At 36.9% G+C, this 25,281-nt stretch overlaps 1 protein-coding gene across 2 annotated transcripts in view; it reads right to left on the reverse strand.

Moving 5' to 3' along the window:
* The window catches only part of TMTC2 (transmembrane and tetratricopeptide repeat containing 2), a 521,137-nt gene that overhangs the window by 127,618 nt on the left and 368,238 nt on the right, over positions 1–25,281 (reverse strand). For both annotated transcript variants that reach the window (XM_027842454.1, XM_027842453.1), the window contains one exon: positions 367–447. In XM_027842454.1, the coding sequence (XP_027698255.1) occupies positions 367–447 (81 nt within the window). The remainder of the gene's footprint in view (positions 1–366; positions 448–25,281) is intronic.

Genomic DNA, 25,281 nt, shown 5'->3' on the forward strand with positions numbered 1-25,281 from the left:
AGAGAGACAGAGAGATAGAAGAGGGCAAGAAGAGAAGGGATCACAGAACCAGAGCTAGAAGGGACCTGAAAGGTCATGTAGTACTATAGGAAGAATACTGAATAGGGAGCTCTGTCATTTATGTGATGTTAAGCAAGTTTCCTTCTCTTAACTTCAGTTCTCATCTGCAAAATGAAGAAGTTGGGTGAGATGGCCTCTCACATCCATTCCAGCTCAGAATGTGGAATCATAGTCTTCCTCTCTCCTTCCATGGTTCAGGAAACTAGGGTCCAGGCAGGAGACATGAATTCTATAGGTATTAAATGACCAAGCCAGCATTCAAGAAGAAGAAGAAAAGAGAAACCTTCAAGTCAGCAATTACTCACCATAATGCATATAACAGTTGCCTCTGGTGGGATCCAGCTGAATCGCCTTCAAGAAGAATTTTTCAGCTTCATTCTTACGGCCCTTTAAAAAAGGAGAACAGGAGAAAGAGATGATTAAATAATCACTAGCCCTGTATGGTTCCTAAGCGATCACCTACTTCCTGCCTAAAAATGAATTATTCTACCTTTAATTTCTAATAACTAGATGAAATATTTAATGGTCTAGTTACTAATTTCCAACCTTCATGTGGATGTTGTAAAGTTTCGACTATTTTTGCTGATATTTCCTATAGTGAAAAGTCTACTCAATCTCATGGTATGCAGATCAAAATGATGCTTCTAGAGACTTGGGTTGTGTTCTTAACTCCTTACATTTTAATCTTTAAGTGATTCATATTTTGTTACTTTATATTTTAATTATTAACTGATTAGCAATTTGTTGCTTTATTTCTGTAACTTGAAAAATAAAATGAAAAATATTGATGCTAGTTTTGAGTAAATGACTAACCATATAAATCACAAAAATCACAGAAACTGAGAGTTGGGAGAGTTTCTTTCTCTGACCCTTCCAGCTCTAATTCTGTGATCCCCTCTCTTCTTGCCCTCTTCTATCCTCTCTGACTCTATCTCTGACCTCAGAGGTCTTCTAGTCAAAGCAAAAATCTATTCGAGAACATCTGTAATAAGTACTCATTAATGAGGCAAAGACCTCCAGTGATGTGGGACCTCCTACCTCCCAAGGAAGCTCAATCTAATTTGAGAAAATTTTAATTATTAAGAAGGTTATTTTCCCTTTATATAACAACAAGATCTCTCTCTCTGTAACTTCCTTATTGCTCCCATGTTTTCCCTCTGGAATAAAATAGATAAAAACTAATCTCTCATCCAAAGAGAGCCTTCAAATAGTCAATGGCGGCTAGTAATACCAACCTCCTCCAAAAAAAAAAAAGCAACAACCAGAAGTGAGGACAAGGTAACAGATGTATAGCAGGACTATGATTTCTGTCATTTTGGATATCATGCCTCTCTGGATGCAGTCTAATATGTAATTAGCCTGGTTCCTATATTATTCTGCTGATTCATACTGAACCTGTAGTCAGCTAAAATCCTCAGATCTCTAGTCATCTTTTTCCCATCCTGTACTTGTCAAGTTCATTTCTTGAGCCCATGTATGTGCCTTTATATTTGCCCCTATTAAATTTCTTCATGTTAGCTTCTGCTCAACAGCTTTGACTTTCAAGATCTTTTTTTTATTCTGACTTTCATTAATATATTAGCAATTGGCCTCAGTTTCCTCAACTATGAAATAAGAAGCCTGGACTTCAAGGTACCTTCTAGCTCTAAATATGGGATCTATCACCCATGTTTCTCAGTTTTGAATTATCTGAAAATTTGATAAGCATGTCATTTATACCTCTATCCAAGTCATTAATAAAAATTATTTAAAAGCACAGAGCAAGGATATATCATTGAAGCATGCTATTTGAGACCTCTCATCAAGGTAATATTATTCCTTTAAAGATAAACTGGTCATTGGTTCTGTTTATTCAACCAATTTCAAATCCGACAAACTATGTTATCATTTAGCCCATATCTCTCCATATTGTCTGAAAGGATCCACGAGGAAATCTATCAAATGCACAGTACAACACGATATTTGGAGACATATAGGAAGAGCAATATCTCACCAACCCAGAACAGCCTCTCCGCCACCCCACATTCAAATTAGGCTAGTTTTTCTTTAAAAATTATTGAAACTGTCTTCAAGATTTAATTAGTGCAGGGGACCAAGGCTTGGTTCATTTTAGCTTCCTGAATATGAAATAGCCAGGACAAGAGGGCTCAGAATTCTTCCCTTTGGCTTATGACCAGCAGCTTGAACCTCACTGAGAAGTTCAGTTCAATTGAATAAATGCTTTATCCTGGATAAATATCCCTTCCTTGTTCTGAATATCATTGCCCCCACTATGACTAAGTAAAACTCTTGTTGCTAACAGATAGATGGATTACCAGTGTATCATTTAGTTTTAATTTTGGAGCTGAGCTACCAGGGAATTCACTTGAGTAAAGGTAAATTCATTACAACCCAGAAGAACCTCTGGAAATCATCTACCCTCCAATGACCCAAAACTTTTATTTGACAGATGAGTAAACTGAGTACATTCCCCTCAGCCCCACCACCAAACTACCTCCAGAGAAATTAGCTGTCTTGCTTAAGGTCACAAAGTTTAGTAATGGCGGAGCTGGAGCTAGAAGTCAGGCGTCTACTGCAAGGCCTCTTTCACTATGTCATGATATTTTCAGATCCTTGGTGAAAAATGTGTAATGAACCATATAAAGAGAAAACCATAATATGTATTATGTTTGCAAATATTCAGGAAGAAAAAGGAAAAAAAGCGATCCTTATGTATGCTGTTCTCCTCATGTTTTGTTAAGGACGTCTGAAGGGGACCGATAGAACTAACGCAACAGGATGATAAAGAGGTTGGGTATACTGCCTTAGCAAAACAATATATTGAACAGCATCAACAAGGACACACACACCTCATCAGAAAAACAAGCAGAGCAGTATCCTCTGTGATTGCTCAGCAGACCAAGTCATAAAATTCAATGAGCCCCATCATCTGCCTCATGCCAGAAGAAACACATCTAAAGCCAAAATACTCTTTCTCAAAGGAAACAGTGAACCCTCCTGCAAAACCCCATTTTCCCCCCTCTGTGGTCATTAATTAGCTGGTCATCTGCCAACTAAGTGAGAGAGCAAAGAACTCATCAGACCGAGGAGGTGGGTAACCAAGTAATGTCTCAATGCCAAAGTCACTTTGGTCATTCATATCATGAGCTTTGGTTTAGTTATCCTGCAAGTGGGAAAAATATGCTGTATCAATTAAATCAACTATTTTATCACTTTCTTTTTAGGAGGATAACACGAGATAATAACAGAAAATGAAATACTACTTTTGCAGCAAGTCTTACCCACGTTTAGTTATGGAGTTATCAAGGTAGGAAATCATCTTTATTGAAATACAACTGTCTTCCTATGCAACCCATATAATCATTAAGCATTCTGGCTGGCTCAATTTAATTCAATTTAATTCACATTGATCCAGTACCCCCTCTTTCCAGAAGTACTGTTCTAGTCTTGGGAGAGACACAATTCTCAAGTTAATGGGTACAATCCAGGGCTCTATTTTTGGCCACCTTCTCCTCCTTCTTTCTCTTTCTTTCTGCCTTTCTCTCTCTGTTTCTCTGTCTCTCTCTGTCTTTCTCTCTCTCTGTCTCTTTCTCTCTCTCTCTCTCTCTATATATATATACATATATATATATATGCAGTATGTATGTATGTATGTATGTACTTTCATTCTCTGTGATTTCACCTGATCTCCTGGTGTATATATCATCCCTTTGGAGATGACTTCCAGATCTATACATCCAACATTAACTCTATTCTGAGCTCCAGTCCTGTATCTCCAAATGCCTGGTAAAATATCTCCACTTAGATATTAAATAGGCATCTCAAAATCAGCATGTCTAAAATGGAACTTTTTCTTCTTCCTTGAATATTCCTCTCCTCTTAATTATTCTATTTCCACATCAGTCTTCAAATCATCCAAGTATGTTACCTAAATGAAGCATCTTTGACTCTTCATTATCACTCACTCTTCTATCTAATCAGTAGCCCAGTTCTTGTTGATTATACCTTCACAACACCTCTACCACCCATTCCCTTCACTACCACCCCAGATCAGGCTCTTAATCCCTCTTTATTGCAAAAATTTTCTAATTTATCTCTATGCATCCAGTCTCTCCCTTCCTTCCATCCTGCACACAGCCAGAAAAGTGATTTTCCTAAACCAAAGATCTATCACTGCCTTGTTGAAGAATCTTCAGTGACTCCCTATCAACTCCACTATACATTATCTCATTGGTTTGGCATTTAAAGACCCACACAATCTAGCTTTTTTTTTTTTGAGGCTGATTACACGTTATTCTCCATCATTTGGTATAACTTCTAGCCCAATTGGTTTATTCACTATTATTGATCCATGACACATTTCTGCTTTTAAATTAATGTATGTTGTCTATGTTTAGAATATTCTTCTTCCTGACTTCCTATGGCTGGTAAGGTTCAACTCAAGTACTAGTTCCTAAAAGAAACCTTTCCTTATCCTCACAATTTTAGGGACCCTCTCAATTATCATGTATATATCTTCTGTTCAATTATGTGCACATTGCATTACCTGCCCCGCCCCAAGTAGGATTATAACTAGGTACCAATTAGAGCAAATCATGAATCCCCTGAAATGGTCACATGTATTCAAATTCACACTTTTGGAAGTTCTAATAATATAAAATGTGATAATAATTAGTTCTAGCCCAAAGGAAATATGAAATACAAATTTAAATAATGACACCCACCTCCCTTTAGGGAATTCATTATTCCCATGAATTGGGGCCCATCTGTAGTCCCTTCTCACATTTGGAAACTGAAACTGAGAAAAAGTTAAGTGCCTTACCAAATATCACACAGGCAGTAAGTAACAAAGGCAGAATTTGAACTCAGGTCTGCCGATTCCAAATCCAGTTTTCTATCCATTTTACCATGGTTCCTTTCTCTCCTATTCCTTTTTCCATTCTTCCTTCTCTTCCAGCCACAATTATGCACCAGTGTGTTTGACACTGGGGCAGCTAGGTGGTGCAGTGTCTAAAGCACTGGGCTCAGAATCAGGAACACTCATTCTTCAGCAGTTCAAATCCAACCTCGGACACTTACCAGATGTGTAACCCTGAGCAAGTCACTTAAACCTGTTTCCTCAGTTTCCTCATCGTTAGCTGGAGAAGGAAATGGCAAACCACTCCAGTATCTTTACCAAGGAAACCCCAAATGGGGTCATGAAGAATCAGACACAATTGAACAATAACGTGATTGACATAAAGGTATAATCAAAAATGTAATAACTTTGACACTATGAATAGTAGGCAAATAAAGACATAGGATACTGCTCAGATTTTCAAACATTTCAAAATTTTTCCTCTTTCTGGTCATAACTATATATATATATATATATATATATATATGTATATATACAATACAAAGAGGGTATTCCAAAAGTATTCATCTTAAGTTTTAATAGTGTAAAACTACCCTAAGACTTTTAGAATATTATAAATACATATATACATGCCTACAAGGAAAGATAGATAATATATTTAATATGCACATATACACATATGTATTTCCATCTAAAGTAAAGGTATATAATCCATAATTACTATTCATAAGAAATAGAAGTAAAATCCTATGTTTGGTTTTTAAATCTTTCATAACTTTATTATTTGGCCAGTCTTCTTACACCTCAATCCCTTCAATGGACTCTACAGGTCAATGACACAGGCTTCTTTGCTCTTTCCCACATACAGCATTTCCATTTCCCAACTCTGGGAATTTTCACTGGCTGTCCCCCATGCCTGAAATTATCTCCTTACCCATTTTCACTTCTTGACCTTCCTGGCTACCTCCAAGTCTCAGATAAAATAACATCTTCTGTAAGAAACCTGTTCTAGTCCCCTCCGAAATCACCATTATTGCCAATTCCACCTGTCTATATCTTGTTTCTACATGATTGTTTTCATGTTGCCTCCCACATTGGATGGAGGGCTCTTTGAAGGCAGGGACTGTTTCTCCTGGACGTATAAAGAAAGGTAAAAACAGCCCCTATCTTCAAGGACAGATAACTGGAGAACTTTACAAGAGACCTCCCTCTATGGTAATATTCCTTTAAGAATTCATTGGTCATTGGGTCTGCTTATTCAAGCCAGTGCCTGGCCCATGGTAGGTGCTCAATAAATGATTGTTTAATTAAATTGACTTGAGGATAGGGACAAGGAATGGACCCATGATTTCATAGGTATGGGGAAGTCTCAGGAGAGGAAACTCTGTCTCCCTATACAAGTTAGCACTGTCTCTACAATTAGTAGTCTTAGAGAGTTGCCTAGTGCCCTGAGATGTTAAGTGACTGACCCAGGGTCACCACAGTCAGTGTGTATGGGGAGGGGCAGAATTTGAACTCAGGTATTCGTGGTATCTAGGTCAGATCTCTAATTCACTAACTCATACCACCTCCTTTATTCATTAAGTGTTTACTGTGTGCAGAGAAGCTATATGAGGGAAAGGGATAACACAGAATTTACATGAGACACAGTCTCCCTTTAAGTACTTCTTAAAGATTTCCTGAAGATAATGACATTGACAAGATACAGTGTCATCCTTTACTGAAAATTCTCCTCCCAGGAATCATTGGGGTATAGGAACGACCCAGAGTGCTCAACATCTTTGACAGCAGAAGAGAATCTCTGGCCCGTTCTACCAAACAGAAGAGACTTTGAATACAGGTAAGCATGACCTCTGTCCAAAGACCTCATCATCAGGTTGGCTTCAGCATGATGAAATGTTCATACAAGCATGAATAAAGAATTTCAACTATATCAAGCAATCAACCAACAAGCATTTATTAGGTACTTACTGTATGCCAGCCCCCCATGTTAGATGATGGGAATGCAAAGAAAGAAAAAAAAAAGGAAACAGCTCACGGAGCTCACATTATCTAAAGAATCTTTAGACATGTCAAGGATCTTTGAGAGGCTAAAATGAGGAAGAAGAGTATTCTAGGCATTAAGGGTAAGTCAATGAGGAGACATTGAAATATATCAAGTGAAAGGACCAGCAAATAGGCCAATATAGCCTATTACTGTGAGATAATTCATGTGTTCCCCAAATAGGTCAATACACAAGTTGGGGAGCTGAGAATCATCTCAGAAACCCAGAATGGCTTCCAATTTTTCTCTTAAAATGTATATCAATCAGGCATTTCCTTCCAGGCATGGAAAAATCTTGAACATTCAAAATCATTTGATCCCAAACTCTTTGGCAACTGTACAGAAAAGAATGCTGGTGGAGGTTTGCCACAGGGCCAGCCCAGGCTTATAATGCACTGGAAATGACACTCTCATTCTGCGGAAGTCAAGTACAGTGATGATAACCAGGAAAGTACTATTCAGTGGTTAAAAAAAAAGGAGAGGAGGGTCCTAGAGGACAGCTGGCATGCAGCTGTGTCACAACAGAGAGCAAGATGTTACTGAGTACCATAAAAGGCGGCGGACACGATGAGAAGGCAAGCTTGAGGCCTCCATGTGCTCTTGGCAGAGGGCCATAAAACTTGAATCCAGATGTACTCGATAGAGGAAAGAGCCAGATGTAAATAATTCTCTAACCATATACAATATATGCAATGTGCATTTATTTGTTAGCTTTTTTGGAGGAGAGGGTTGACCTATGATTTCATGGTTGTGGGGATCTTCCACTGTGAAAAATCACTCTACCAGTACAGATCAGCAATTCATATATAATTTACAGAACCACAGATGAGTGGAAAGTTGTCTGGGGTACTATTAAAGTGACTTGCCTTTGGTCACATAGTATGTGTCAAATACAGGACTTGAAGCCAGGTACACCCAACTCCAGGGCTGCTGTCCCTTCATCCGTTACACCATGCTACCTCTCACATTTGCTTTTATTAGATGAAAAGGAAGTGCCACTCCTTTGGGTAAGCTGTCGAATTACAGACATGACACTAGCCTAAAACTAGGCTCTAGTCCAGATCCCATGATTAGCTAGCTATATGAGGTAGGGAAGCAATTTAACATTCTTGAGCCTCAATTTCCTCATCTGTAAAGTGAGAATGCTGGATGAGCTTCTCTTTAAGGTCATTTCTTGCTTTAGAGTTCTACAATATTAAGATCCATCTGAACAAAACAAAACAAAGCAAAATAAAAAGATACAGATCTAAATGAAGACTTAATGATGACATTGGCGGCTAGCCGAATAGAGTGAAGAGACTCATCTGCCTAAGTTCAAATCTGGCCTCAGACACTTACTAGCTGTGTGACCCTGAGCAGGTCACTTAACTCTGTTTGCCTCAATTTCCTCATTTGTAAAATGAGCTGGAGAAGAAATTGGCAAACCACTGCAGTATCTTTGCCAAGAAAACCCCAAATGGGGTAATGAAGAGTTGGTCACAACTGAAACAACTGAACAATGACAGCAACAAAATGATGACGTTATGAATGAATGTGTCAAAGAACCAATTATAGAAACAGTAAAAGGATAATAATCAGGTGAGCATTTTCTTTACAACTTATAGTAGTAGAGAGTAGTCCATATCACTGAGAGGTTGCCCAAGGTCATATAGCCAGTATGTGTCAGAGGTGAGAACTGAAATCTGTGAACATATATTAATAAAATAGAAAAAGATATGATAAATGAATGAGCAAGCATTTAGTAAGTGCCTACTATGTGTAAAATATTGGGGTTAGAAATAGTAATCAGGGGGGCAGCTAGGTGGTGCAGTGGATAGTCCCTGGACTATCAGCCCTGGAGTCAGGAGGACCTGAGTTCAAATCCGGCCTCAGACACATAATACTTCCTAGCTGTGTGACTCTGGGCAAGTCACTTAACCCCAATTGCCTCACCAAAAAAAATAAATAAATAAATAAAAATAAAAAAAATAGATAGTAATTTGAAACAGTCCCTGCTTTGAAGAAGCTCACATTCTAATGGGATACAGCACATAGTAATGAACTGAATATATAATTTTAAAAACTGGAAATTCAACAAACCAAAAATAATTACCAAGAAGGCATTAGTGAAAATCAGAAGAGAAATAGGGACAGCTAGATGGCGCAGTAGATACAGCACAGACCCTGAAGTCAGGAGGACCTGAGTTCAAATCTGGCCTCAGACCAAACACTTGACACTTACTAGCTGTGTGACCCTGGGCAAGTCACTTAACCCCAATTGCTTAAAAGAAAAAAAAAGAGAAATAGATGAATTGGTAGGAAAAAATAGCACTGAGAAGATAAGAAATACAAGTTAGACCTACGATTTCATTGATACAAGGAACTCCTAGGTGAAGAAACATCCTCCTACTAAGGCATGTCAATATCTTCTCTCTAGAACTTACTGCCCTACGAGTTTCCAAGAACACCGAGAGCTTAAATGACCTGCAATGCAAGCATCTAATCTAACTTCCATTTGAAGACCTAATATTAGCAAACTCCTTCTCCCTCCTGAGTCATCTCTTTCCAGATTTCTACAGGTTGTCAGGAAGTTTTTTCCTTATATCAAATATAAATTTGACTCTTTCCAGCTTCTATCCATCGCTTCCAGTTCTGCCTTCTGAGACAAGAAGAAATATATGCTCACATTCACACAGTTGTTACGTGTCAGAGGTAAGACTTGAACCCAGGTCTTCTTGGCTTTGAGGCTCACTCTTTATCCACTAAGTCATGCTGCCTTTCTGTAGAGGTGATAAATAAAACTAAGAGCTTTTTCTGTGAAACATTAAAAATACTGATAAACTTTTCGCTAATCTAATTTAAAAAGAGGAAGGAAAATCAAAATAACTAAAACTTTTACAAATTAGCAAGAAAGATCGGTCTTGGAAACTACCTATTACAGGATTTTTCAAGTACATCTCAAAATGTCTAGTAAAACTTCTCTGTTGCCAGTATGTGAGAGGAATTGAGTGAATCTTTGGAGATTTGGGGGGAAAGAAGAGCAAAGTCATTTCAAATTCAGTCTCAAACACATACTAGCTGTGTGACTCCAGACAAGTCACTTAACATCTGTTTGCCTCAGTTTCCTTAACTGTAAAGTGGGGAAAATAATAGCACCTACCTCACAATGTTGATGTGAGGAGCAAGTGAGATACGTATAAAGCGCCTAGCACAGGGAATGGCACAATAGGTACTATATAAATACTTATTCCTTTCTCTTCCCTCACTCTTCTTCATTTAATTAGAAATTCCATGATTTATATACGTTATTGTGTCCATTTGGCCTCTCTCTTAATACCTGGGAAGGAAAGGCCACCATGGAAGAAGGAAATAAATGGTGCCTAAATCCCAGAAGCCAGCCAAGCAGTAAAGAGATTAGTGGTTTATAGATCAGTTCCAAAACAAAAAGCATGGATTCATTTCAATTCATTCAATGCACTGTGTGTGCAGAGCACTGTGCTAGGGATACAAATTCAATTCAACTCAACAAGCTTTTCTTCTGTTTCAGTAAGCCATAATCCCCACCTTCTGGGACTTCACCATTCCCATGACAGTAACAGAAAACAGTGCATGATAAATACATCCAAGTACTATGGGAGGTCTAATCGGGGGAAGTTCACTACAGATAGTGGATCAGGAAGGGCTTCAAGGAACAGGGAACTTTTGAATTTGTCTTTCAAGTATTTGTTTTAATTTAATCGGTGGAAGTGGAGGGGAAAGGGGGATGGTATTCCACAGATAGGGAATCCTGTGAGCAAATGGTTGGAGATGAGAAATTATGGGGTGTGTATGGCAAAGAGTGATTTAAGTTTGGCTGAAGTAAAGCATGAAATGAAGTGCTCTGAGATACGGCTGGAAATTCAAGATTGTATTATTTAGGGCACTGAATGCCAGAATAAGCAATGGGAATCTTCTGTAGGAAACAGGACAGCATTAAAGGTTTTTGATCAAATGAGTGACAAGACGAGAGCTATACACAAAGCAGACAAATTTGGCAGTGATAGGAAAGATGAACTCAAGGAGTGAAAGAGTAAACACTAGAAGACCTGTAGAGGAAAAGAGAGAACAAACATAATTACCTACTATGTGTCAGGTACTGTGCTAAGCACTTTACAAATATTACCTCACTTGATCCTCACAACCCCAATGGAAAAGTATATTATGGTTCCTGTTTTATAGTTGAAAAGACTGAGACAGCAGAGGTTAAGTGACCTGACCAGGGAGACAGAGCTATTAAGGGCCATGGCAATAGTCCAACTATCCTATATGAAGGCCTGTATAGGACCAGGGAAGTGGTGAAGTAGGTATACAGGACCACAGAATCATAGGTCTAGAGATGAAAGGGACCTTGAAGGCCATCTACGTTAACCCCCTTGTCTTTAAGATGAAGCAAGTAGGCCATAGAGAAGTTAAGTGACTTTCCCAAGGCCTTGAAGGTACTAAGCATCAGAGGAAAGATTACTCTGATCCCAGGTACTCTGGCTCCAAAGCCAGATCTTTTATCATTGTACTGGGCTGCTTGGGGAAAGATCACATAAGCGCAGCATCAGAAGGGACCTCAGAGTTCTTCTGACCCAACCCATATCTGAACAGGAGTCTCCTCAAAAGTCACCCTGCAATGCAAGCATCTAATCTAACTTCCATTTGAAGACCTAACATCAGCAAACTCCTTCTCCCTCCTGAGTCACCTCTTTCCAGATTTCTACAGGTTAATTGTCAGGAAGTTTTTTCCTTATATCAAATATAAATTTGACTCTTTCCAGCTTCTATCCATCGCTTCCAGTTCTGCCTTCTGAGACAAGAAGAAAATGACAAATGCATTTTTCCACACGATAGACTTTCAAATACTTGAAGACAACTACCATGTCCTTCTGCTTTTCTCCCCACTTCCTCTTGCCCTCTCCTCTATAAGCATCTCTCCTCCTTTTCACACATAGAATAATCAATCTGGGTGCTTTAATAAACAAAACTTGGCAAAAGACTGGATACTGGAATGAAGATAGAAGAATCACATATAAGACCAATGTCCTGAACATAAGAGACTGAGTAAACAGGAGTGCCCCAAACAAAAATAAGAATGTCAGAAGAAAGAAAATGGATTTTGGGGGGAAAAGAAAGATAATGAACTTTGTTTTGGAAGAATATGATTAGAAAGCAAGCTTCTTGAGGGCAAGAACTGCTTTGTTTGGTTTTTTGTCTTTGTATTCTCAGGGTGGTGAATAGGATAGTTCACATGGTGCATATGTCTATGTCTATAACTAGAGATATCTCTAAAAAGATCTCTAACAAAGTTAATCTGCACTAATAGATATATCTGTAGATATAGATACACACACACGTGTGTGTGTGTGTGTTTATGTGTGCGTGTGTGTATGAGGGAGAGGTGAAAGGAGGGAGAGAATGAGGAAGAGAGAGAGAGATTATAAAGTTTATACTTTATATGCATATATAAGGAAATTAACTATATCACCTATAAATAAAAAAATAAGTGTTTATATTTCACCTTTCCACATTCCTCCAATTGCTAGTACCTTTCCTCTGAGATTAACTTTACTTTACCCTGAATATATCTTAGATGTACATAGTCGTTCGCACACAGTCTTTAGATATCAGAGTATCTAAACACCATTAGAGTGTATGGTCCGGGAAGGCAGGTACTGGCTTTATGTCTCTTGTATTCTCAGAACTAAGAAGTTCCTTAGTAAGTCTTTAGTAAGTGCTTGATAAATATTTGTTGAATTGAACAAATTGATTAGATCATAGGCTTTAGAACTAGAAGGACCTTAGAGATCTTGATACAGCTCTCTTATCTCACAGATAAAGAAACAGAGGCCCACAGAGGTTAAGTGACTCGCCCAAGGTCACAAGGACACGAAGTGTCAGAGCTGGGATTTGGACTTGGGTTACATGACACCAAGTTTGATGTTCTGTCTCCTGCTCTATAACACCCCCCACCTAATATTTCTAAATGAAAGAAAATTCTAGACCTTACTATGGCATCATTCAATCGCACCATCAATTTCTCTCAAGTTTATCTTTGTAATCAAATATTTCCATTGCCAAGTAGATAAAAAGAGCTGATATAAACCTTGCAGCAAACCTGGCAGTGTTGGCATAATGTAAAAGGCGTCACTTTTGGTGCAATATGTCTTCCTGCCCCTTCCCTCTTCTGGAGAAACTAGTACAGACTGTAAAAAAAATATAGCCCTTCACAGATAGAAGTGCTGTGGGTCCACAGGCATTTGTCAGGGCTAATTAAGTTTTAACTAATATTCTCTGCTCACCTAAAATATATTTTCTCACCATTTTGTTTGTCATTTCATAACACATCTCCTGCATCTGATTTAAGGGGTCTTCACTGTACATAATATATACAAGTACTAGTATTTGGAAAATTGAAACAATCACTAACTGTATATGCTCATTTTAAAAGTGAGGGTAAGGAAAGAGAAGGGTTTATTTTAAAATATCTCTAGATATAGATAGACACACACACACATATATATACATTTATATGTATGAAAGATAGAAAAAGAGAGAGAAGATTGGAAAGTTTATACTTTATATGTGTCTATAAGCATATGAACTATATCATCCAGAAATAAAAAAATAGTAATTATATCTCACCTTTCCATGGCCCCCAACTACTAATATCTTCCCTCTGAGATTACCTTTACCTTATCCTGAATATAGCTTTTAAAATTTATTATATTTTATATTTAATAATATATTTATGTTTTAAAATATATTATCCCAGAGTTTTTTTTTAAAAAGGACTTTCTTTGCAAAAAAAAATAAAAAGCAAAGAGCCACTGCATTGCGCTGTCTCTATTTAGATCCAAATTTTAAAAAAAATTAGCAAGTCTAACAGTCTGAAGGAATCTATCTTGCAGACATGGAAAAAATTTCTCTACTGTGCAATTTGTTTAGTGTTAACATCAACAAATAGGCCTTTAGTTAGCAAACGATGATTTGGTGGCAACCAGCTCAAGATGCATGTACTTGTCAGAATCAGGGTATTTTACAATTAAACTTATCAAATTTCTATCTTCTGTCAAGCACCAGATTTTTTTCAGTCTCAGCCTGCGAATACTGATTTTCTAAGACGTACAAACAAAGAAAAGGTTATTCCAAACAGAGAGGCTGAGCAAAACTCCTCCACTTTCTCTTCTAGAGGCAAATGTGATTCTTGGGTAGTGTCCATAAGGTTACAGGACACATAAAAAAAAGGAAAGAAAAAATTACACACGGAGAAAAATGGGTATATCTTGGTACCTTACCAACGTAGTCATTTTGTATATAAAAATGCATATGACAAGCATATTGCTGAAGAAGTTTCCTGGTTGTGAACAGTCAAGGGTGCAGTTGACACACACACACACACACACACACACACACACACACACCCCCATGCTTTGGTACCACTACGATACAAAACAAACACATGCTGTCTCTCCAATACTAACAGAAAATGTGTTATTTTGTAGGAAAATATGTTGTGTTTGTAACTCTTGAGGAAGAAATAAAATATTTAAAACTCCATGGTTATGGAGAACAGAAAGTTTCAACATCTTAAGTTCCAGATAAACAATTTATTACTAGTCCAACTCAGAGCTAACTTCACAGAAGATCGCTTGACCTCAGCAAGGAGGATATATTCATTGTAACCAAAGAGCATGTCTTAAAAATCAACTTCCTAAAATGTTGTCTTGGCATCTCAATGCTTAGTTGACAGTGGAGGTGGCAGGCTTAGTTGAGAGATCTAAGTACTGTACACTGAATCAGTCCTACACACTGAACTGACAGTTCTAGTCTTAACAAATATTTTATCCAAACGCATAAAAGAATAGGGCAGTTTTTTAAGGAATCATAAGGCAGGTGTTTTTTTATGAATTTGTAAAGCATTTTATAAGGAAATTTATGCCTTTTCCCTTACATACTTTCTTTAAAAGTCAGAATCCAACAATATGTTGTTTATAAGAATATAGCACTAATTGGAGTGTTCTTATCAATATTTACATAAATGAATTATATATACATTTTAATGTGTATAAGATCTGCTAACATGAAGATATCAATTAAAAAAAGTACAGGATTATTTTAATAAATCTATATGAAGAGTCACAGGACCTATAATCAGGCACTTGTTTTTATCCTAATAGCCACTTGTTCTGAAGTTTTCAGATTGTTTCAAAGAAATTGAAACATCTAGAGATCATGAAGTTTACAGGAAGAGGAAAGAGGAGAAGAACGTCTATGATCAAACTAAAATTTAACTGAAATCAGTTAAAAGAAACTTGGGAATTTTTCATGATCATGGAGAAGATTTTTATTTTTAAAATTTGACGGAGGCATTTAAATATCCTTCCCTCTCTCCTGACACACTAGGGTTTCCACAGGGGCCATATTCTCACTAGATGACTGATATGACCTGCCAAGTCGAGTTTGAATATTTACCATACCTCAAATTGATATAAATCTGATGAAGCTAAGATAGAAAATAATGTTTGTGTCTCTAAATATAACAAAGATTGTGTGTAAGTATGTATGTGCATGTGTGCATATCTACTGCTTAGGAACAACAACATAGTAATGACCTATAAGATCATGTTTCTACAAAATGAAAAATAAGTCACAGTCACCATTACATGAAAAAGGTATAATAATATAATCTGTAGAATGTAGGCATTTTGAGGGCAGAGGCTAGCACAGTATCTCATACATAGCTGATACATATGTTTGTTCAATGTTAAGTGAAAAAAAAAACAAAAATAAATAAAAAAAGCTTACACTATTCTAAGTGCAATTTTTTTTCAGATCTGTTATGTTTCATATTCCTAGCTCCAGGCTGTACCCTTATACATTATTGGAGAGGGATGAAGGTTTTAAGGAAGTTCTTTTAATGTGGATTCTTAATTTTAAAATATTTTCTCAATATGGGCTTGATCCTAGTTAACTACTTTCTAGAGAAGGAGATGGGTGCATGTATCATGTACACTCAATAAGAGAACTGATGTTGCTACAACAGTATGAAAGTAGATTTGATGCCCAGTGTCCACTGGCCTCTCAGATCAGCACCAATGAGAAAGGTGTTAGCACAATCCAACCAGAAGATCAGGATGGGGAAAGGCCTAGCTTTGTGGTCCTGCAACTTTTGAGAGTTTCATGGACAACAAGGAGATGAAATCAGTCAATACTTGAAGAAATTAATGCAGGTTACTCATTGGAAGTACAAATACTGAAGGTGAAGCTCAGATCCTTTGGCCACATAATGAGAAGATGGAACTCATTGGAAAAGACCCTGATGTTGGGAAAGATTGAAGGCAAAAGAAGAAGGGGATGGCAGGGGATGAGATGGATAGATAGTGTTATGAAAGCAATGAACATAAGCTTGGACAGACTTCAAGAAATAGGGGAGGACAGAAGAGCCTGGCGTGCTATGGTTAATGGGGTCATGAATAATTGGACATAACTGGATGACTAAGTGCTGGAGTGGTTTGCCATTTTTTTCTCCAGCTCATTTTACAGATGAAGAAACTGAGGTAAACAAGGTTAAATGACTTGCCCAAGTAAGGGTCTGAGGCCAGATTTGAACTCAGGAAGATGAGTCTGGCATTCTATCCACTGTACTACCTAGCTGCTGCATCTCTATCTACTACATTCTAGCCTTTTCCTAAATATTTATTTTAAAATGTATGAAATACTTTTACCCTTTGTGAAAAACACTGCATACTAATGTCTCGACCAAAATCATGCACTTCCATACAGAGCTAATCCCTCAGGTAAAATGCACAAGCATTCAGTTAATTCCCATACCAGGTAGTTTCATTCCTAACTACCTCACAATAGATATTATTATATTTAATGAAGTGAAGTGTAAGTTATTATCTGTGCCTCATTACCCCTGTCAACCTAATACAAATATATCAGCTCCTTATGTAGTACTCAAAGAGTTCCCAAAGTTTCCTTTGAACTGAATGACAGTCAAAATGCTGCCATGACTATCAGTGAACAACAGGTCATCAGAGACTCATTTTCTACCCTGCTGCCAGAGAAAGGAAAAGATGCATTGAATTTTGGTGTTTTTCCGACTTTTTCTTTCCATTTTCAACCATTTTATTTCACTCTGGTCACTCTCAGCTTACCCACTAGAACTCACACTCCTGTCTGTTGGACACTGGGCTCTGATGATGTAATGGACCTTATTTATGTGACATAATGTTTCCCTTCCTAGGAACCCAACCCACCATGCAACTTTCTGGCTCTTTCCAAACCATCTTGGAAGGTGCGCACCCTTTCCTCCTCACCATACTTTCTCTAGAAAGTTCTCTTTTATCGTTGTTGTTAGCCTCCATTAGACTATAAGCTCCCTGAGGGCAAAGACTGTCTTTTGGGGATCAAATGAGATGGTTTTTGTAAAACAATTGGTGCTAGGCACTTGGCCATAGTCTGTTCCATTTCCTTCCTTCTCCTTGTTGCTTGATTATATTTGTATACCCAATAAGCAGCACAGTGCTTGGCGTACGGTAATTTCCAAACTATGCTTTTTCATCTATTTATTGAATAATGACCTACATTTTTTTTTTTTGGTTTTTTGGTGAAACAATCAGGGTTAAGTGACTTGCCACGGGTCACACAGCTAGTAAGTGTCATGTGTCTGAGGCCGGATTTGAACTAAGGTCCTCTTGATTCTAATGGAGCTCTATCCACTGTACCACCTAGCTGCCCTATGACCTACATTTTTTGCATTCTTCTGTACAGTTTCTAATTTCAGCCCAGGGCAAGAAGCAAAAAGGTTTCAAAAAAATGGTTGTTTTTATAACCCACATAAATGTTTTTGCCTTTTTGTGACTTGCAAAAAATTTTTTCTATTAAATAATACCTCATTTTGGCATCTCCCATTTTTTACCAAGAAATCAAAAATTACATTTATAATGAAATTAAAGGCAATGATAATGATGATGATGATAAGCAGTAGCATTTCTATAGTACTTCATATTTGCAAAGTGCTTTATAATTATTATTTCATTTGATCCTCATAGCAATGCTGATACGTAGATACTATTATTATTCTCATCTTAACAGATGAGAAAACTGAGGAAGATGTATGTTAAGTGACTCACCCAGGGTCACACAGTTAGTAAGTTATTTGATATTAGATTTGAACTTAAGTATTCCAGATTCTATGTCTAACACTCTATCCATTATGCCACCCGACTGGAAAGGAATGAGATGTCCTGGGCTTAAATCTCACCCTCCACACTTTCTGCCTCTATGATCATGATCAAGTCATTTAATCTCCCTAGTTCTTAGTTTTCTTACCTGTAAAATGAGTGGGTTGCGAAAGATGGCTTCTGGTGTCCCTTCGAGTTTTACTCTATGATTCTTTCTTCTCTACTTCAACCAACCTCATCTTTTCCTCTTTTCTCCTTCTTTATTACCTTCATAGAAGACTCACTTTTGAACCTGAACCATCTATCATTTTGATTATTCTTATATTTGATTATTATTGTATTTGAATCTCTTTCTTATTCTTGAGTCATTTATCTTGAAATGACCTTCCCTACTGCTTCATCTCCATCTAATGGAATCCTTTCCATCTAAAATGCTACCTGGTTCTTGAAGGCCACCTTACTTGCCCTATTAAAAATGTTACTTCCCTCCTCAGAATTCTCATAGTACTTAGTACTGCTCTTCAGCAATTACCATGCTGCATTCTTGCATTTTTATATCACTATAAGTAGCTAATAAATATTAGCTGGATGGGGAAAAAATGAATGGAAACAAATATTACTGCAATGCAAGATCTATGAGGACAACAAGCATAGTTATTTATCTTTGTCTCTTTCAACAGTATCAACAGGAATAACTGCTATTCATGGATTCACAATAATATCAGAGTTGAAAAGGAACTCAGAGGCAATCTAGGAAAATACGTTTCTGAATAGAAGTCCCCACAACAATATCTCAAAATGGTTAGTTATCCAGTTGGACCTAGAAGTCCTCCAGTGACAGAATCTCACAACTAACTGAAACAACTCATTATATTTTCAAAGACTTTCAAGCATTAAGGCATTTTAATTTATGACAAGCAACGTCTGCCACTGTGGAGCTTCCAACCGTGGCTTCCATTATAGACTTGCCCTCTGGGATCCAGCAAATCTTTTTTTTTTATTTTTTCAAATCTTTTAAACTTCCCTTTGACCACATAACAATCATTCAAGTACTTGAAGACAGTCCTCCTATTTTCCTAAAGCTTTTCTCTTCCAGATGAATGGTCTCTTATTTCTTCAACCAGTTTTCGAAAGACAGAAGCTCCGGACTTACTAACCATCTTGATCACTTTCTTCCATACACACTCTAGTTTGTCTGTTTCTACTTTGAAATATGGCATACAGAATCAAACACAAATATTTTAATTGTGTTCTTACCAAGGAAGATACAGAAAGACTATCATCTCTCTTGTTTTGGACATTATGCATCACAAGATAATTGATACAAGACAATATATGATATAATAATATATGCATATATATGCATATATGACTTCGTTTTTACATTACCTTCATTTCTCAATGTCCCTGACCCCACCAATCCATTGTTCATGTATGCAATTTCTATACCTGTAGTCTCCCACCTATGCAAGGAAGGGAGGAAAGGATGATATATTCTTATTAATGAATTCTGAAATTTTTTTAGCTTTTTGAATTTATGTCATGCTATTGTCTCATACTGAGTTTGAAGACTAATAAAACTTTCTGTTGATCCCCATAGCAACCTGTAAGGAAGATGTTATTAAGATGCTCATTTTATAGATGAGGGAAATGTGGATGAGAGAAATCGAGCTCGTTGGCCAAAGTCACATAGTTAGTGCCTGAAGCATAAATAGAATTCAGAATATCTTGACTTAAATCCAGCATTCTTTTGTTTTTTACTTATTTATTTAGTATTTTATTCTTCCCCAATTACATGTAAAGAAGTCCAGCATTCTATCAACTACTCTACCTATCAATGACAGCTTGAGTCAGATAATGTAAATCTATGGCATATTACCTTCTCATGATTTTGTGATTTCCTGTACCATCCAGGAGCAAGGGTAAAGAAGCCTGATAGTGGGAATTGATGAGGATTGAGTTTATAGGGTAGAAACTGAAAAAATATTACGTAAGTAAGAAACTCCCGGGAAGAGGAGATCATTTATTTGAAATACCTTACTGAGAATGGGAGGAATGAATATATTGAATAAGAAAGAATATTAAATTGGATATAATGTGATCTTATATAATTTTTCATTTTTCTTTATCCCCTCCTTGACCCAACAGACTATGAGTTTTTGGAAGGAAGTACTACACTTATAAAAGTTACATCAATGCCATAGGCAGGAATACAAATGTTTAATTTTCTTTGGTAATGACATTACCACCATTATCATCAACAGTCTGCAAGGCCCTATAATTTTACAATCAATTACTTATTAAAATCTATTTAAAGGTAAAAAAGAATGAATTCTTTTACTACTCTGTAATTTACACTTGTGTAGTATCTCTGCTCTGAGGTATAATTTCATCTAAGGTATAAAAAAAAAGTTCTATACATAGGCATGGAACAAAATGAGTTGAAGTAATTTAATATTCAAATAATCACCATTATTCCAAGAATTAGAAACATCAAACATAACACCATGCCCTCTGTGATTATAATGTATTTGTTGGGAAGTGATAAAAATATTTTTTTTTCCTTATAGAGTGTGTAGTAGTTAATATACTCTTTTAAAATTGCTCTTGAAAATAGCTAATGGGGAAAATAGAATTACTTTCTACTATTGATATTTAGAGACTACAAAACACATGGGCATTTTCCCACCAAATACCCTTTAGTTCAGATGTTTTTTTTTTTTAAGATAAAGAACCCTAAGGAAAACTGAATTGCTATAGTGTGAGAGATTTGAATATTCAACAAAATATAGGTCAAGGGTTCTTCAGAAAAAGGTAAGAAAAAATAAGTGGCATAGACTCTTTTGGCAGTCTCATGATGTCTATAGATCACTTCTCAAAATAATTATTTTTAAATAATTGAAAAAATGCTAAATTTCAGATAGAGGTTAATGGAAATGAAGGTTTTTTTTTTTTCCTCTTCCAAGTTTGTGGACCCACTGAAATCTATCCCAAAATCCCCTTGAGGAAGAAGGGTGCAGGTAGGGAGTCCACGCACCCTTCTGATCAATGTGTTTGCTTACTACAAGAGAAGGTCTTATTTAAGAGAAAGGAACAAATCATTAGGGAGAGAATGTTAGGCATTTGTAAGGGTAATATTTCTTAGGTTGGGGACATTCATGGCATCCTTCAAACCACACACCACAGAGGCAGCTCCCACTTCTTCACAGCTTTGAGACAACTTTGTTTATGTGTTTTATTTTTGCATCCTTATCACAGTACAGTCGCTGGTATATAGTAAACAATTAAAAAGTGCTTGTTGATTGATTGATGCAAATTTTTTCAGACTAAGTCCAATTCATTGACTTTCATACTTGAGCCTAGAGTATCGGAAACTTACAGAAGAAAACCAGAAGGTTTTACCTTACTTTTCTGGGTTTACCTAGGGGAATGGGGAGAAAGACAAGAGTGAGTCCCCTTCACCTACATGGAGTTGAAACAGGCTTCTGAAGATTACCTCTACTCTCTCAGGTTTCAAAAAGGGTTATTCTATCAAAAAAGGAGGCAGAATACATGGTATAGTGGATGAAGCCTTATCTCTGGAAACAGAGTCTGTGGGTTCAAATTTGACTTCTGTTACTTACCATCTGTGTGACCTTGGACAAGTCACTTAAACTCCATAGGCCTCAATTTCCCCATCTATAAAATGAGGGGGTGGGGCAAGATCATCTCTGAGGTCCCTAGCAACTTTCGATCTATGATCCTATCATCTCTACTCGTGGGAATCAGAGCAAGAGACCTTAACTTAGTTCTCTGCAACGCTTGTTGAAATATGCCAGAAAGTCTCATGGCAAAAATATAACCTTCTGGTCAGTATTTTTTCTACTCAAAGTGAACAGTGTCTGCTTCAAAAAGAGCTTTGTCCCCTTTGCAGGGCATGTTGTTCCAAACTACGGAAGGGAAAACTGAATGGGTTCTATTCTGTAAAACATTTTTTAAGCCCTACTCATAAAACTCTGGTAATTACAATCAATGGTCATGCTTACATGTCCTCTGTTACATGAAATTATAGCAAATAGTTTGATGGAGTGGTTGTTGCCTATCTTTAGCCAAATGCCTCATGTCAAATGTCAGACCAGACCAAAGTGTCCTATTTAAGTGGGAATTCTCTTTTGTGATCCTGTTTTCCAACCAAAAATACTGTTCATACAAAGCAAACTGAATTACAGTATATGCTCAAGGCTACACCTGGTCCTGCCACTTTTGACAAAGAGCCTCAATTATACCTTAGAAATGAGAGACCTGCAATTTGAAAGGCTTTTACAAGAATTATGCTTTCCTTTGTGAGGGAGAAATAAATTTCCAAGGCAAGCCTGGAGCTCAGGTGCTCTGGCTCCAGCCCAATGTTTTACTAGTTGACTAAGGTAAATGTGTATGTCACTTTCACCTAGGCCTATTTCTAAAGGACTTTTTCTGGATATTTTGAAGTTTAAAAAGAGCATACTATGTATGCTAGACCAAAGTAATGCTACAAAATCATCTTTTCTGAACAACAGCAAAGACACAGACACAACACTACAAATTTAAATACAAGTCAACTGGCCGTTTTCCAGTGAATATAACCATAGCTACTTGACTTCTTGAAAATTTAGAAATTTGCTCTGTTCCTTTTCCAGTTTGAATACTTTCATAAGCTAGACATTGTTCATTTCAGAATGGTTTGCATCACCATTTATTATTTTTAAAATGTATATTATGTTACATTATATGTAAAAAGTTTAATTACAGTAAATAGGACATTATATGTGTGTGTTTTAAAAAATGTCAGCAAGACTGATGTATGCATGGAACTCAATGTGTGTGTATGTGTACGTATTCATATATTTCATAATACTTTAAAAGAAAAAACTAAACTTCAATTTAAATTATAAGCTAAATTTTAAAAAGAAAAGAGGAGGAAAATAAATAAGGACTGGACAAGAGGGTTTTAGAAGGTTCTTATAAGGGCAGAGAAAAATTGGCTTGTGTATATTTATGTTAAGGAATAACAGAATAATTATGACAATTAGACAAGTCCAATCACCGAAAGGGATGAAAAAGAAAATAAAAGCATTGGGCCTGGAACAAATACGATTTAAGGAAAGCAAGGATCTTAATGAAAACTTGAACCAGTCAAATGTGAAACAGGCTGCCCTGGAAGATAAGAATTTCAATCAAAGGCCAGATGGTCTTTGTATGTTGGCCCATGTGCATTGAGAAGGAGGCTCTTGTTCAGGTATGGGTGAGATGAGATGGCCTTTGAAATTCTTTACACTTTTAAAATTCTCTAATTCTGGGCCCTGCAGCTTTGACCCTCACACTGTCTTGGGCTGGGGAGGCCTGTGCACCAGATGCACCATTGGGAACATAAAGAAAGATGATGGAAATTTGGGGGCAGTGGGGAGGGGAAAGCAAATTGTGAAAATGTTTGTAGGTGAATAGATCTTTGAACCCTTCCATAGGGCTACAGAAATGCAAATGCTGGCATCCTGTGGGGTTTGGGGCTTCCTTTCAAAATTCCACTACTGAAAATCACAGCAAGCTATTTAACTAAATTCAAACAGGTGACCCAATTTAAATTTTTTTTCAAGCACATTTCTTATGAAACTATTTGCGCCTCCCAGATTGTAAGAGAAAACAGTTTCTTGCTTTCTCTCTTTTTTAAATTTGTGGGTCTCATTCTACCTTTCATAGTGATGACTGGGTATTTAGAGAAGAGTGCCTTTTTAGACTAGACAAAAATCCTTCAAATTCTCCTTTACCTGATTCATTCTCAAAGAAAGCAATTAAGCAAGAAAAATACGAAAATGTATGTATATTTTAAAAGTTTAAGTATATTAAAATACCTTCATACTTTAGTACATATATGACGTTATAAAAATGTATCTCAAAAATCTTTTGAACAAATTCTCCACATTATTTTGAATTCAATTCGAAATCCATTCACTGAATCACAGATTATAAAGGCTTATCTTGGAAGGACCTTGGAGGTAATCTTATCTAACTTCTCACATATCAAAGAAAGAGATCTATGATAGACAGGGGTGTCTATTAGTAACAGGAAGAAGGTAATGAAGAAAAGATAATGATAGAGGGCATCAATTTAGTAGATTGGTTGGATAATATTGATAGTGTGACCAGCACCAACAGTTCAATAGTAGATATGGTTAGGACTGCTTAGCCAACACCTAAATCCAGTCACAAGAATCACTAGGCCAGAATGAGTGTTAGAATGAGGACATTCCTAGGGGCAGCTAGGTGGTGCAGTGGATAGAGTACCGGCCCTGAAGTCAGGAGGACCTGAGTTCAAATCTGGCCTCAGACCAAACACTTGACACTTACTAGCTGTGTGACCCTGGGCAAGTCACTTAACCCCAATTGCCTAAAAAAAAAAAACAAAAACAATGAGGCCATTCCCAAATCAGATTATTTTGAGGGTAATCTGCAAGGCTTACAGACACAATCCATGATAATCAAATGGAGTTGTCACCTCCAAGCCATTTTGGACTCAGTTTCATAGTGTAGTACCTCAGTGGGGATAATCTACCTTTTTGAAGGGGCCATTTTGGAGTATACTTACTGAGAGAGTCTATGCTATAGGTATATTTAAGAGTCCCTTTCTCTTGAAATAGATACTTAGAGTCCGTATTTTACAAGTATCATGATTTCATGGACAGATTTCAACTCCAACAAAACAAAATAATAGAAGTACAAGCCATAAGTCCCAGAATCTCAGAATTTCAGAGTTGCAAGAGACTTTATCAACCATTACATCTAATCTATTACTGTGCTATAAGAAATGATGAGCAGGATGATTTCAGAAAAACCTGGGAAGACTTACATGAACTGAAACAAAGTGAAGTGAGCAGAACCAGGAGAACATTGAACACAGTAACAACAATATTGTGTGATGAAGAACTGTGAATGATTTAGCTATTCTCAGCAATATAATGATCCAAGACAATCCCAAAGGATTCATGATGAAAAATGTTATCTGCCTCCACAAAAAGAGCAGAAGTTGTCTGAATACAGACTGAAGCATACAATTTTCTCTTTCTCTCCTTCCTTCCTTCCTTCCTTCCTTCCTTCCTTCCTTCCTTCCTTCCTTC

This window comes from Vombatus ursinus, unplaced genomic scaffold, assembly GCF_900497805.2.
Source record: "Vombatus ursinus unplaced genomic scaffold, bare-nosed wombat genome assembly UNPS02014874.1, whole genome shotgun sequence".
Lineage (NCBI taxonomy): Eukaryota > Metazoa > Chordata > Mammalia > Diprotodontia > Vombatidae > Vombatus > Vombatus ursinus.